The sequence below is a fragment of the Myxine glutinosa genome, chromosome 7, assembly GCF_964187855.1.
Source record: "Myxine glutinosa chromosome 7, kmMyxGlut1.1, whole genome shotgun sequence".
Lineage (NCBI taxonomy): Eukaryota > Metazoa > Chordata > Myxini > Myxiniformes > Myxinidae > Myxine > Myxine glutinosa.
Window position 1 is genome coordinate 114,796,184 of NC_136267.1, and position 13,598 is coordinate 114,809,781.

A 13,598-nucleotide genomic window follows, 5' to 3' on the forward strand; every position below is an offset into this window, starting at 1 on the left:
AATGAGTTACTATTACCAGACTCGGTGACATATTGCTAAGAGCATCCGCACCAAGTCTGGAACATTAGCGGTTTGATTCTGACCCAGTCATACCAAAGACCTCAAAAATGGTATGCACTGTATACTCACCTTGATACTCAACATTTGGACAATACAGCCTGGTTAAACCCCATGGGATTGTAAATAACTAATAGGTATATGTGGGAAAATTACCCACCCAGACCGGAAATCGAACCCAGGTCCTCTGGTGAACCGTACCAGTGCTCTGGGTGAAACCTTCTCCTGGACAGGCCGTTGTTGCTCCTATGGTTTGGCAGAGAGTACCCCGGAAGCAGGGGTGGAAAAAGAGAGTGGCAATTCTACATGTGGGCGAATTACGTACTCAGTGGGGCAGCCCAGATAGAGCACCGATACTGTTCACCAGAGGACATGGGTTTGATTCCCGATCTGGGTGTGTAATTTTCCCACATATACCTATTATACATACAGTATATATAGATACAAAGTCAAGGTTCGTGGAGGTGGAACAGTAGAAAGAGTGGGAGGAGGGAAACACCAACTGGAGGGTAGAGGAGCAATATAGAGGGAGATTATGACACATAAAGGACGCGGTGAAGAACAATCGGTTAGAAGGAGGTGTGCTTGTGCTTGGGAGTAGGTAGATAATGGGGGTATGCGAGAAAGAGGTGTGCATCTGCACAGCAATACAGTTGGAAAACTTCTCGATCAACTCGTCCAAAAAGTTGATAGCTTGCTGTCCGTACTGCAAAAACTCTCGACGATGTGGGCCCGGGAAAGGCCGAATTTTGGAAAGGCCGGTTCGTAGATAGTGCGCTCTAACTAAATTTTGTGCTTATTAACACCAATGTGAAGGTCATATGTGGGGCTCGTCAATACACAGCATACGTTTAAAATGATGATATTTATTAATCATGTTTGTGAGGAAGGGAGTGGAGTATATATTGTTGCGGATCTCAACGTCGGCCCCTTTTTCCCCTTACCAAGGGGGAATTAATCCCCTTGTCTGCGACTGACCGACGTGAGTCCTGAAGCTGCCCAGCTCCCTCCAGAGAGGCAGGTGAGCAACCTCGTTCGAGACCGCGGACAAGATGTTATTTGCCGAGCGGATTAGCAGCCGCGGCTCGAACCATTAACAAAAACAAGACGCGATTCTTATTCGTTGGCCAAATCGTGCCACAGGTATTCAATGATGGAAAAGACAAGGACGAACGGATGTGAAGGAAAGAAGGCAGAGTAAGGAAGAACAGGATTTATTAATTATTTACACACAACCAAAGCAGAAAAGAAATGAAATGCAATTTACAGGGAAATGGAATGATCAGAAGGACACAGAGCAATTTCTAGCTTACCTATACAGTCTCACGTAAACCCCAGGACAACACGGACGAACAGACGACAGTCAGACTTACACGGGGATGATGACAGGAATGGCAGGAGGTTCGTTCATCTGGCGAGGTTCCGTTCCGACCCATGACTCTCTCTCTCTCTCTGTCGGTAACACTGGGATTCTCCTCTCCAGTACCTCGAACCCAGCTCCAGCCTCAAACCCAGCTCAGCAGCACGCACCCCGCTCTCATACCAGTTCTCATACCAGCCAAGTAGCATGTCCTCTCGCATGTCCTCTACTTGCGCGATTGGTCGCATGCATATATCAAGCGGGGTCGTGACACGCCCTCGGCCGTTTGGGTACCGCCCCCATGCTCTGTTTTGGTGGCCTTATATGGCAATGCCACGGTCTTGTAGCCTTACTTGGGCATGGAGGTGAACAGCCCCGCCCCCCGTGGCGAGCCACGGGCTTGTAGCCTTACTTGGGCACGGAGGTGAACAGCCCCACCCCCCCTGTGGCGAGCCACGGGCTTGTAGCCTTACTTGGGCATGAAGGTGAACAGCCCCGCCCCCCGTGGCAAGCCACGGGCTTGTAGACTTACTTGGGCATGGAGGTGAACAGCCCCGCCCCCCGTGGCTAGCCATGGGCTTGTCTCTTCTCAGCGACCCCGCCCTTCTTGTCCAAACAGAGCACGGAGCACATATTCACTATGACGGCGAAAGCTGCTTCCAAACCAGGGCCAGTTGAGAGGGTGCGCACCCCACGCTTGTCCAGCGGTTTTGCACAGAGAGGGAGAGTTTGGCTGGCAAATGCAATCCTTGAAGGGGACCTATCTTATGTCATTCGGTGCAATGCAGTCAATTAATGGGAAACACAGCCTTAAACTAATACACATAATAAGGAAATAACTATTTAGAAGGGTATATGGTGGCCTACGTGCTTGTACATGGACTAGCTACGGTGCACTCATTTCAATTAACAGCCAATTAAAGGGGAAATGTACATAGGAAATTTTTATACTAAATTTACAAAGTGAAGGTTCTAAGAAACGTAACAATATTTATTATGTATATATAGCAATGCAAGTATATATTTTTTGTTTGGTTCTGAGGCCACAATAAATTACACTCGATTTTTGCATCTATTGGTGAAAGGAGAAGTGTGTGTGTTATTATCATGGTCGCCGCTAGCTAATTGTATGAACAGGAAATGAAAAGAAACCGATGCCTAGCATCCACGAATATTTCTCATGTATCCAATTTGCATTCAGGAACAGATCAATTATAATTAAATGTTGAAATTTCCACTCTTATAAATGCTGAAAATTATGTTTAAAAGACTATTTGAATCACAGATTTGCACTAGTAATGGCAGGTTAAGAGTGCCCTAGCAAGCACATTGTGCCTTAAGCAAGCCGAACCAAAAAAGTGTAAACACACACAGCGCATGTGCAAAAGGCCTCATTTAGCATTCACACGCCATTTTGAAAGCCACGTATTACTATAATTCACAACATTCTTTAAAATGCTAATGTAATGATTTAGGAGTAGCCGCATTATTACTGTTCATCAAATGATTGCAATCCTTGTGAGGAATATATTTATGAAAAATAAAAATGGTGTGTGTCGGTTCTTATGTACATATGGGGATTTCAGAAGGTGGAATGTAGACCTACAAGGCCTTAAAGTATCCACCTCCTTTTGTGTGTTGGAGGTGTGTGTCAGTGTGTGTGTGTGTGTGTGTGTGTGTGTGTGTGTGTGTTACAGTGGAATTTATCCTGAACAATTGAAGATAATTGGAAAATCAGCCAATCAGTTACAAAAAAATATGTCAGTTTGAATAGAAAACTCATCTTGCTGGTGATGTCTTGTGTTGATCTGCGCTGGAGAACAGGTATAACAATGGATGAAATCAACAGCACAGACGTTTATTGAGGTATGCTAACCGCTGTTGGCAGCAAGGCGAATCATTAACCCTCTCTTTTGCTCAGACGAAGGGCTAACGCCAGAAACATGAGCTTATCCTTGCTTCTCACAGCGGTTGATTTATTCTACTGAAGTTGGCACTTGAGGATTACAACTATTTCATGGTTTGTTATTAAAACAAAGTTAAGTAGAGGTTATTGTATAATTTGTATTGTTATAATATATTTTACATGTTGAATCAACACATTAGGGATAGCTGTACTTATTCAATACCTAATAGCGATTGTTTGTCACAATTTTTGACAAACATTTTGTGTGTGTCTGAGTATAAGTGCAGTATGTGCCTGTGTCTGTGGCAGTGTTTGTGTGCACGTGCGTGAGTCCATTGCGTGCGTGTGTATGCACGTGTGGTCCCAAGATAATGTGGATGCGTGTGGAAGCTTAAGGGTTCTGGCTTTTGTTACGGTTCCATTCCAGCATCGCACGGAACTTGCCGTAAGGCCTAGTTTCTGGGCTCTTGGCCAGATATGATTGATGTTAGTCTGTCAGCAACTGTCCAACTAGCATGTTGCAGGTTCAGCAGTGACATTTTAAACCAATTCAAGTATATTTTTAAAGAGTTAAAAAAGAGCTCTAAAAGCAAACAGGTGGATTCAAGCAAAAACAACAGTGGAGTAAATCACACAAACCAACAATGCATTTCAGTAATGCCCACAGCATTCGGGGATTGCAAAAACCCTTGTTTTGGATACTGTGAGCACACTACGGAGCAACTCTTCGTCCTGAACAAGCAATTTCTAGTTATGCCTGGAACACTACAGCATGGTATCCAGCTGTGTGATAAATTAGCAAGGAAGGGATACTGCAATGAAGATGTTGGCTTGTAGCATATATTTATATTCGGTTCGGTGATGGCTGAGCCCAAATGCAAGCTGTTTCTAAGATTGGAACCAAAATTCTTACATCAGCCTCTCAAACTTCGACAGAGACTAACCCTTTTTATCGCCACATAATTTTCATATACTTTTTGGGTTTCATAACTTGACAAGGAACACCAAGAAAAGACCTTTTCTATTTGGGAAAAAAACACAAAATCACAAGATTGAGATATATTTTCTGTATGCCCAGGAGTTTAGACTTGATGACAGAGCGAGGAACAACAAAACAGGACTCACGTTTGTTAACACCCGGTTGGGGCCTGTACTGGTCTCGTACAAGGCGACATGAAGAGCCGTCCCCATTGCAGACACCACAGTTATCTTCTCTTGCTCGGCTGCCCAGCCGTCGATCACAGCCCACAGCCTGATCGTACAAAATGCAACCCACTGTTGTATTCAATGTACCCGTAAACTTAATGCCAAAAAGTATATTTTACACTCTGACAAAGGCGACTGGAGGAAGGAGTCTTTACATAAATAAGGAAGTTAGATACAGTAAAATTATTGTAGAAAAATAAATAAGAAAGCAATTTTTAAAAAGTGGATTGTAAGGCTCATAGAGGAACTGGTACATATACCACATGTGGAAAACAGCAATAGATTATATCCCTATTGGAATACCCACATACCTCTCAAACCCCATTGTTTCGAGGTAGCTATCCAATTCAAATTTAAACATATCTACTCTTTCTGCTGCCGCTACCTTTCCAGGAAGACTATTTCAGGCATTAACTATACTTTCTGAGTGAAAGACCATTGCCTTAATGTCTTCATAACTCACCTCTTCTTCACTCTCAAGGTATGGCCTGGTCCTATCATTGCCTATACGACTGAAAAACTTTTCCACACTTATCCTATCTATACCCTTCATTATCCTAAACTTTTTTTTACCAGATCCCATCGTAATCACCTCCTTTCTAATATATAAAGTCCTGTCTCCTTCAGGCAGCTTATCAGAGCTTAGTCGAGCTGGAAAGTGTACTCTTCACCCCACTGTCAAAATCGTTAATGTTAATGTAATTATGAATAAATAGCCGAAAGCACCCGGCGTTGCCCGGGTTCTTTTTGAATGAATTTACTACTATAATTCAGCTTTTACTCACGGCCATAGAAGATTGACTACTATAATTCAGCTCAGCTTTTAATTGCGAAATGGGCCCAGCCCGGCCTCGACCGGCCTCGCCACCTCGCCTATAACCTTCCCAGGGCCCGTCCCGACATTTTTGGTTCTTTTTGAATGAATTTACTACTATAATTCAGCTTTTACTCATGGCCGTAGAAGATTTACTACTATAATTCAGCTCAGCTTTTAATTGCGAAATGGGCCCAGCCTGGCCGAGGCGGCCTCAACCGGCCTCACCACCTAGCCTATAACCTTCCCGGGGCCCGTCCTGACATTTTTGGTTCTTTTAGAATGCATTCACTACTATAATTCAGCTTTTACTCGCAGCCGTAGAAGATTGACTACTATAATTCAGCTCAGCTTTTAATTGCGAAATGGGCCCAGCCTGGCCGAGGCGGCCTCAACCGGCCTCACCACCTAGCCTATAACCTTCCCGGGGCCCGTCCTGACATTTTTGGTTCTTTTAGAATGCATTCACTACTATAATTCAGCTTTTACTCGCAGCCGTAGAAGATTGACTACTATAATTCAGCTCAGCTTTTAATTGCGAAATGGGCCCAGCCTGGCCGAGGCGGCCTCAACCGGCCTCACCACCTAGCCTATAACCTTCCCGGGGCCCGTCCTGACATTTTTGGTTCTTTTAGAATGCATTCACTACTATAATTCAGCTTTTACTCGCAGCCGTAGAAGATTGACTACTATAATTCAGCTTTTACTCACAGCCGTAGAAGATTGACTACTATAATTCAGCTCAGCTTTTAATTGCGAAATGGGCCCAGCCTCGCCACCTAGCCTATAACCTTCCCGGGGCCCATCCCGACATTTTTTGTATCAGAGGTTTCCTCCTATCTTTCACCGTTCAGGAGATTAGCACGTGCAGACAAACAAACAAACAAAAACTTTCTTTTATATATATAGAAGATAGAAGATAATGGTCCCAGTACTGATCCCTAGAGTACCTCACTACTTAATCCTCCAGCCCAACATCATCCCATTCACAGACACTTTGCCACTTGTCAATGCACTTTGCCACTCACTCTACCAGTCACTCAAAAAGCCTTCTCCTTAGCCAACAGCCTCCAATGTAGTATAATAGAGGGCACTATGTTGTACTGATGATCCCCAACAAGAGTGAAACTTGTTCACACCTGTCTGTGACAAAATGACCACACCATTAAGGGTGTGGCAAACGCTGTAGAAGCCCACTAGGGGTCACAATGAGGTCATTGTTGATGGTGTTGCCACATTGTTGATGGTGATGTCATATCTTGGAGAAGCGTGTGTGTGTGTGTGTGTGTGTGTGTGTGTGTATCTGTCACTACCTTTCCATTTTAAACATGCTTGGCCAACATAGTCTGATTAGTATAGTTCTCTGAGGGAAGGGCAGGTGCTGTAGCAGTACTGTCTCTTGAAAGGCATACCCCAGGTGATTTTGCATTATCTTCACAAACGTCCAAGAATAACATTTTCAAGGGTGCTGTACATGATCTGACCTACTAATTTGAAATGGCACAGTTTAATCTCCTCCTGTTAGAAAATTTTATTCTGTTTTGTATGCCCTTAAAAAGGCTGAATGAAGGAAGGTGAATGATTAACCATTAGAATAAAGAAAAACAAGCTGATGTGAGGAACAGATGGAGATCACTGGGAATGGATGAACAAGGTTAATGAGAGTCCAAAAATAATAATCGTGAGCCAGTGTAAGGGTTGACATAATCTTCTTCTTTCATGTGCAGCACAAGGCTGTGGAGTAGCATCATTGGCGGAGGGCACGGCTGTGCCACTGTTGCAATGCCCTCTGTAAGTTAGGGCAGGAATTTAGGATTTGGCCATGGTGTCGGTGGATAGCTCGCCTACTCCTCGCAAAGGACACCATTGGATATTTAACGACCACCAACTAATGCTGGCAGACAGGAAGCCCATCCGAGGCGTCCATCCGACAAAATTGAAAATCATTCCAAACAGGGAACTTACTGTTTTTAAGGATTTTTCTGATTTTTCATCAAGTTTCACCTTTTTGTCATCTGAATTAAATGAAAGAATTTTCATCCGAGGCACCCATCCAAGGTGTCCAACGTACATCCGAGAGACGGCCCACACGTTGATGAATCACCCTGCCTGTGAAATACTGGGATAAGAGTTTATAGCTGGACCGAGATTCAAATTCAGGCTAGACAGCTTAAGGGCGAGTGTGCATACTTCTATACCATCTATATCATTATACCATCTATACCATTCTATACCATTTATATGCCATCCCAAGGGATTACATAATGTATATGGTGGTGAATCATTACATTGAATAGACCTTTGCGATTGAATGGACACAGGCAAACAATTCCAAGGTATGTATTCATAAAAAGTGCCTGAAAACCCATACAATTACAGTCCAGTCCGACAAGTCCTTATATTAATAATACACACAGGATTGAGTCGATATAATGAGATATGTTTCAAAACAATTATGTGGTGTAACAAAACTTTTTGGCTCATATTCATAACTTTTGTTTCTTCACAAAGTGAGCTGTTGTGACTGTTTTCAGCGGCCGTTTGCAGCTTCTGAAAGCTAGCAGCTTGTCGAAGAGAGTCCAACAGGGAGAGCCAACCAAAATAAAACATTAGAATCAAACTCAGCAAGGATGAACAATGTTGAACTCCAATAAAACCCGAAATTAAACTCTAATAAAACAGAAGCTCCAGTTTTGAAACTATTTTGTGTAATCGCAAGAATTTGTGACCAATGAAAAACAAATGAGCTTATATATGTGCATGCGTAAACATTTATGTGCATGACGTCAGTGTCATGTCATTGGGTTCGTGTGCTTCCTTAGACAAATATATATATATATATATATATATATATATATATATATATATATATATATACATATATATATATATATATATATATATATATATACATATATATATATATATATATATATATATATATATATATATATATATATATATATATATATATACAGTGAAACCTTGACTTACGAGTTTAATTCGTTCTGTGACCGAGCTCGTAACTCAATTTGCTCGTTTCTCAAATTAAATTTCCCCGTTAAAATGCATTGAAATGCTATTAATCCGTTCCAGCCCGCCAAAAACCACACCAATTTTTTTTTAAATATACAGTATATATAAAAATATCTCGCGCTTTATATTTCACCTGTATGCAGAATACAAGTTGGCAGGATGGCCTGGACTGGAGGTACGCACACTTGACTCTAAACTGTCCAGCCTGGGTTTGAATCCCGACCCAGCTATAACCTGTCATGGGTGAATCACAGGCAGGGTGATTCATCAATGTGTGTACCGCTAAACTGGGCGCCCCGTTTGCGTCCCATTAGTTGTTGGATGTTAAGGATCTCACCGTGTTTTCCACAAAGAGAAGGCGAGCTATCGCCGGCACTCTGAACAAGTTGTGGCCTGGCATGCTCTTCTCCTCTGCCGTTATATACGTCCTCCTCGGCATCTTTTTCCAGAAGAGCCCTGTCTCGTCACAGTTGAAGATTTGCTGGGGGATGTATCGTTCGGCTTCTATCAGTTCTTTGAATGACTTCCGATGCCTTGTCCGTTGATGTTCCCGCCGCCGCCTGCTGCACCAAATCCCCGTAAATGTCTCGGGCCTTCTCACACATGATGTTCTCGGTCACGGTATCTCCTGCGAGCTGCTTCTCCGTCAACCACACAAACAACAACTTCTCCATCTCTTCATGGATAGAGGTCCGGAGCTTTGAAATAATCGTAACGCCCTTGGCTGGCGTTATAGCCTTTATCGACTCCTTCTGCTTCAAAATCGTACATATCGTAGAAGTACTACGATCGTACTGCCTCACCAAGTCGACAACACGCACACCTCGCTCATGTTTTTCGACGATTGCGTGTTTTATATCCAAGCACATCATCCTCTTCTTCTTCTCAGTACTGCCCTTGGCACTCAATTTCTTAGGACCCATGGTTAAAACTAAGAAATTTTCCAAAATAACCAAAATGCGAAAACAAAGCAGCAGCGATATACGGCAGAGATGCTTGCACGGCAAGATAACCACGTGACCGGAACCCACCTGGTGGCGGGTGGCGTAAGCTCCAAAATAACCAAAATGCGAAAACAAAGCAGCAGCGATATACGGCAGAGATGCTTGCACGGCAAGATAACCACGTGACCGGAACCCACCTGGTGGCAGGTGGCGTAAGCTCGTAACTCAGATCTCGGCTCGCATCTCAAAGCAATAAACCGCCCGAGCGAAGGCTCGTATCTCGGAAAACTCGTAAGTTGGTGCACTCGTAAGTCAAGGTTTCACTGTATATATATATATATATATATATATATATATATATATATATATATATATATATATATATATATATGTACACAGACTTAGCATTTAATATGGAATTTTTTTTTTGTGGGGGTGAACTTACTTTTCAAGATGTCTTAGAACCAAAAGTTCATTGGAATTATGTTGAAATTATTCTAGATTTTGTTAATGTCACCTTTAAAAGAAACAAAAACCACATTTGACATTTCGAAACAAATAAATTGATCCTTGAAAGTGATATAAACTGATATCGAACTCAATTCATGGACAGTAGTGTTAAACTTCTGTACGTTTTCCAGAAGTATCTCTTTATTTTGCACATTAGCCAAAATTTTTTTTAACAAAAACAAAAGTTAAATTACGACTGGATTACGGACAGTAAAATTACAGTTCAGTACTTCGTGTAACCCCCACGAGCATTCAGGAGAGCACGTACACGTTGAGGCATGCTGTTCACGAGATTTGCCAAGGTTTGGACAGGAATCGCTTGCCATGCAGTGACAATAGCCTGCTGCAATTCATGCACAGAGGTCGGCTGCTGGTCCAAGTGGTCGATTTGACGCGTTAATTCCGCCCACAAGTTCTCTATCGAATTCATATCCGGGGACATGGCAGGCCACTCCATATGCTCTACACCACGGTCAGCAAGAAAGTGTTGGATCATGCGAGCACGATGAGGCCGTGCATTGTCATCTTGGAAGGCAAAGTTTCCTCGAAAGGCTGCACGAGCAAATGGAAGCAATGTTTCTTCCAGAATGGCCCTGTACTTGAACTGGTTCAGGTTTCCATTCAGAACAACCAGGTCAGTTTTGCCCCCTGCATGAAAATCAGCCCAAACGGTCACCCCACCACCTCCAGCTTGGACTCTTGGCACTATACAATCTTTGTTGTAGGCTTCATGCACTTGTCTGCGCACTCGGACGCGGCCATCTTGACGATAGACCAGAAATCTAGACTCGTCACTGAAGATCACGTGATTCCAGTGTCCTGGCTGCCATTGACGGTGCTCTCTGGCCCACTGTAATCGGCGCTGGCGGTGTTGTCTGGTCAGGCGTAGCGTTCTCAGGGGATGCCTGGCATGATCGGCTGCTCGAACCAGTCGTTGGTTGACTAGCCTTCTGGATACAGGCACATTTGTCAGTTGCTGCCACTCAGCCCTAAGCCAATTAGCTGACTTGGTACGGCCATTGCGGACTAACCGGTGCAGCTGGCGATCATCTCTCCTTGTGGTTATGCGGGGACGTCCTGGCCTCGGTATTGGAGTAGGGACACCCCTCTGAGCATTTCGTTTCAGGATCTTTGACACCTGACCTTGAGTGATGCCATACTGCCGAGCAATAGCACGGTTTCATGCCGTAATTTCGTAAAGCCACCACTCCATGACAAACAGCATTGTCGAGTTGACGGACCATCTCCAGAGGAAGCGGCAATAAGTTTTGGAGACTTGCAGCAGTTGTTTTCGACTAATACAGAATGCAACAACCCTTGTATACCCGACTGTGAAGCCAATCATCAAATGCACCTGTCGGTACATTTTGCCACGCCACCTGTGATATAATCCTGTTGTTGACTTCTTGCTGCGACAGACAATCAGTGACATTGTTCTTTTAACAAATAAATCACCAAAGTGTAAAAGAAACTCACCAGATTGATATACTGAGTTAAGAAAGTAAACCCGAGTCAAGAAAAAAAAAAAATTCCATATTAAATGCCAAGTCTGTATATATATATATATGTATATAATCCGTGTCATCGGATAATATATCTCGGCAATATATATATTAGCTAGGTACCCATGCTATGCACAGATGGGGAGCCGAAAGCAAACAAACAATGTGGAAACAGTGAATGCTAAAGCATGAAACCAATAAATTCCACATTCCTGTAGCACCTTCAGTCGCACGTCAGACATGGACAGCAGGTTCGTGAAAGACTTAGGTTAAAAAAAGACAAAATGGCAAACCATGAACCAATAAATTCCACATTCCTGTGCCACCTGTAGTCGAACATCAAGCATGGACAGCAGGTTTGTGAAGGGCTTCCATGAAAACGTACCCGTTTGAATGGTTCCATACCCACTACCCAGTCAATGGCGAATCTGCATATGGCGATCCGCGAATGTCACGGCATTTCGTCATTCACTTGAACTCAATATCTATATTTTCATTCCAAACAGCATAACTTCAATCACAAATTAAATAGCATTAATATAAAAAATAAACTTTCATCAACATTCGTGATATAAACAAATATTGAAATCCAGATGTGAAGTAGTTCCATACGGTTGGGTGAATACAATGACGAATTCAAAATTGTAATTGTATTCACTAAATTCCACACGTCATTCCAATCATAACTTGATACTTTAACAGAATACTGTTTTAAATGACGGTTGTATTGGGATATTATCAAACCAGCTCATTGCCGTCATCTGTCCACTTCCAGATTCACCGAAGGTTCGTATCGAGTTAATTTCAAAATCATAATTTTACTGAGGAATTTTTGAAACCTCCTACCTACCTTACAACATCCGCTGGGACACAAAAATGTTCCACAGGAGGTTTGGCGGGGCTAGCCCCAAAACTGAGGGAGTAGTTTGGGGACGGACAGACAGACAGACACTCCTGTTTTATAATATAGACTCGTGGGGTCACCCGTGGGAATCCTATGGGCATGGACGTGTGTGACATTTGGATATCTTCATTTAGTTGTTGCACATTCAGTTTTACAAAAATGGTCACTGCCAATTTATCAGATCCACAAATGATGTAATCTACACAATATATTTACTTCTGATAAAATGTGAATGCATGTGTGTGCACATGGGAAATACAGTTTGAACTGTGTCATTACATCTCATGTAAAATGTGACTTCAAGAGCTCAAATCCTCTCCCTCCCGCCCCATCTCTCCCACATCACGCACACTGCACCAGAGAGTGGGTCACACACATGCACCAGGGGGGGGGGGAGGGGGGGGGGGGAGGAGTGGGTCGCTTTACTCCTCCCCCCTCATTCCTTTCCAATTCCTCCTCACTCCTCTCCCCTTCCCCCAGTCTACTCTCCCCTCCCTCGGTCTCCTCTCCCCCTCCCCCAGTCTCCTCTCCTCCTACCCCAGTCTCCTCTCCTCCTCCCCCAGTATCCTCTCCTCCCCCAGTATCCTCTCCTCTCCCACCCCCCTCCAGTCTCCTCTCCCCCCCCAGTCTCCACCCCCACCCCCAGTTTCCTCTCCCCCCAGTCTCCCCCCCCAGTCTCCTCCCCCCATCTCCTCCCCCTCCCCCAATCTCCTCTCCCTCCCCCAGTCTCCCCCCCCCCCCCAGTCTCCACTCCTCCCCCCCCCCCAGTCTCCTCTTCTTTCCTCCCCAGTCTCCTCCCCCACCCCAGTCTCCTCTCCACCCCCCAGTCTCCTCCCCCCCCCCCCACCAGTCTCCTCTCTCTCCTCCCCACCCCCAGTCTCCTCCCCCCACTCAGCCTCCTAGCTAGCTTCCCCCCCCCCCCCCCCATACACCCCAGGAATATGAAAATATATAATTTGACTTTGGTTCGATCCCGTACTTCAGTATTCACTCGCTGTACTTTTACTAAGTAATAATATAAATAACAAAGTCCTGGGAACGTTCTTTCCACTCATTCTCCTCTCTCCTTCCCCTCTCTCCTTCCCCTCTCTCCTTCCCCTCTCTCCTTCCCCTCTCTCCTTTCCCTCTCTCCTTTCCCTCTCTCCTTTCCCTCTCTCCTTTCCTAGCTCATTCCCCTCTCTCATTCCTCTCTCTCATTCCCTTCTCTCCTTCCCCATGCCCACATAACAGTCAACACATTCAAAACAGCTGTTGGAATACATGTCGCCGATTTTCTCAACTTTAGCTGAACCTGAGACTTGAACCATCCCAGCGACTGTGATGGTGAATTAGAGTCCAGATAAAGCCGTGTCATCGGAT

At 44.1% G+C, this 13,598-nt stretch overlaps 1 protein-coding gene across 3 annotated transcripts in view; it reads right to left on the reverse strand.

Moving 5' to 3' along the window:
• The window catches only part of LOC137431539 (ADAMTS-like protein 1), a 322,494-nt gene that overhangs the window by 136,735 nt on the left and 172,161 nt on the right, over positions 1–13,598 (reverse strand). For all 3 annotated transcript variants that reach the window (XM_068122959.2, XM_068122957.2, XM_078782172.1), the window contains exon 7: positions 4,449–4,575. In XM_068122959.2, the coding sequence (XP_067979060.2) occupies positions 4,449–4,575 (127 nt within the window). The remainder of the gene's footprint in view (positions 1–4,448; positions 4,576–13,598) is intronic.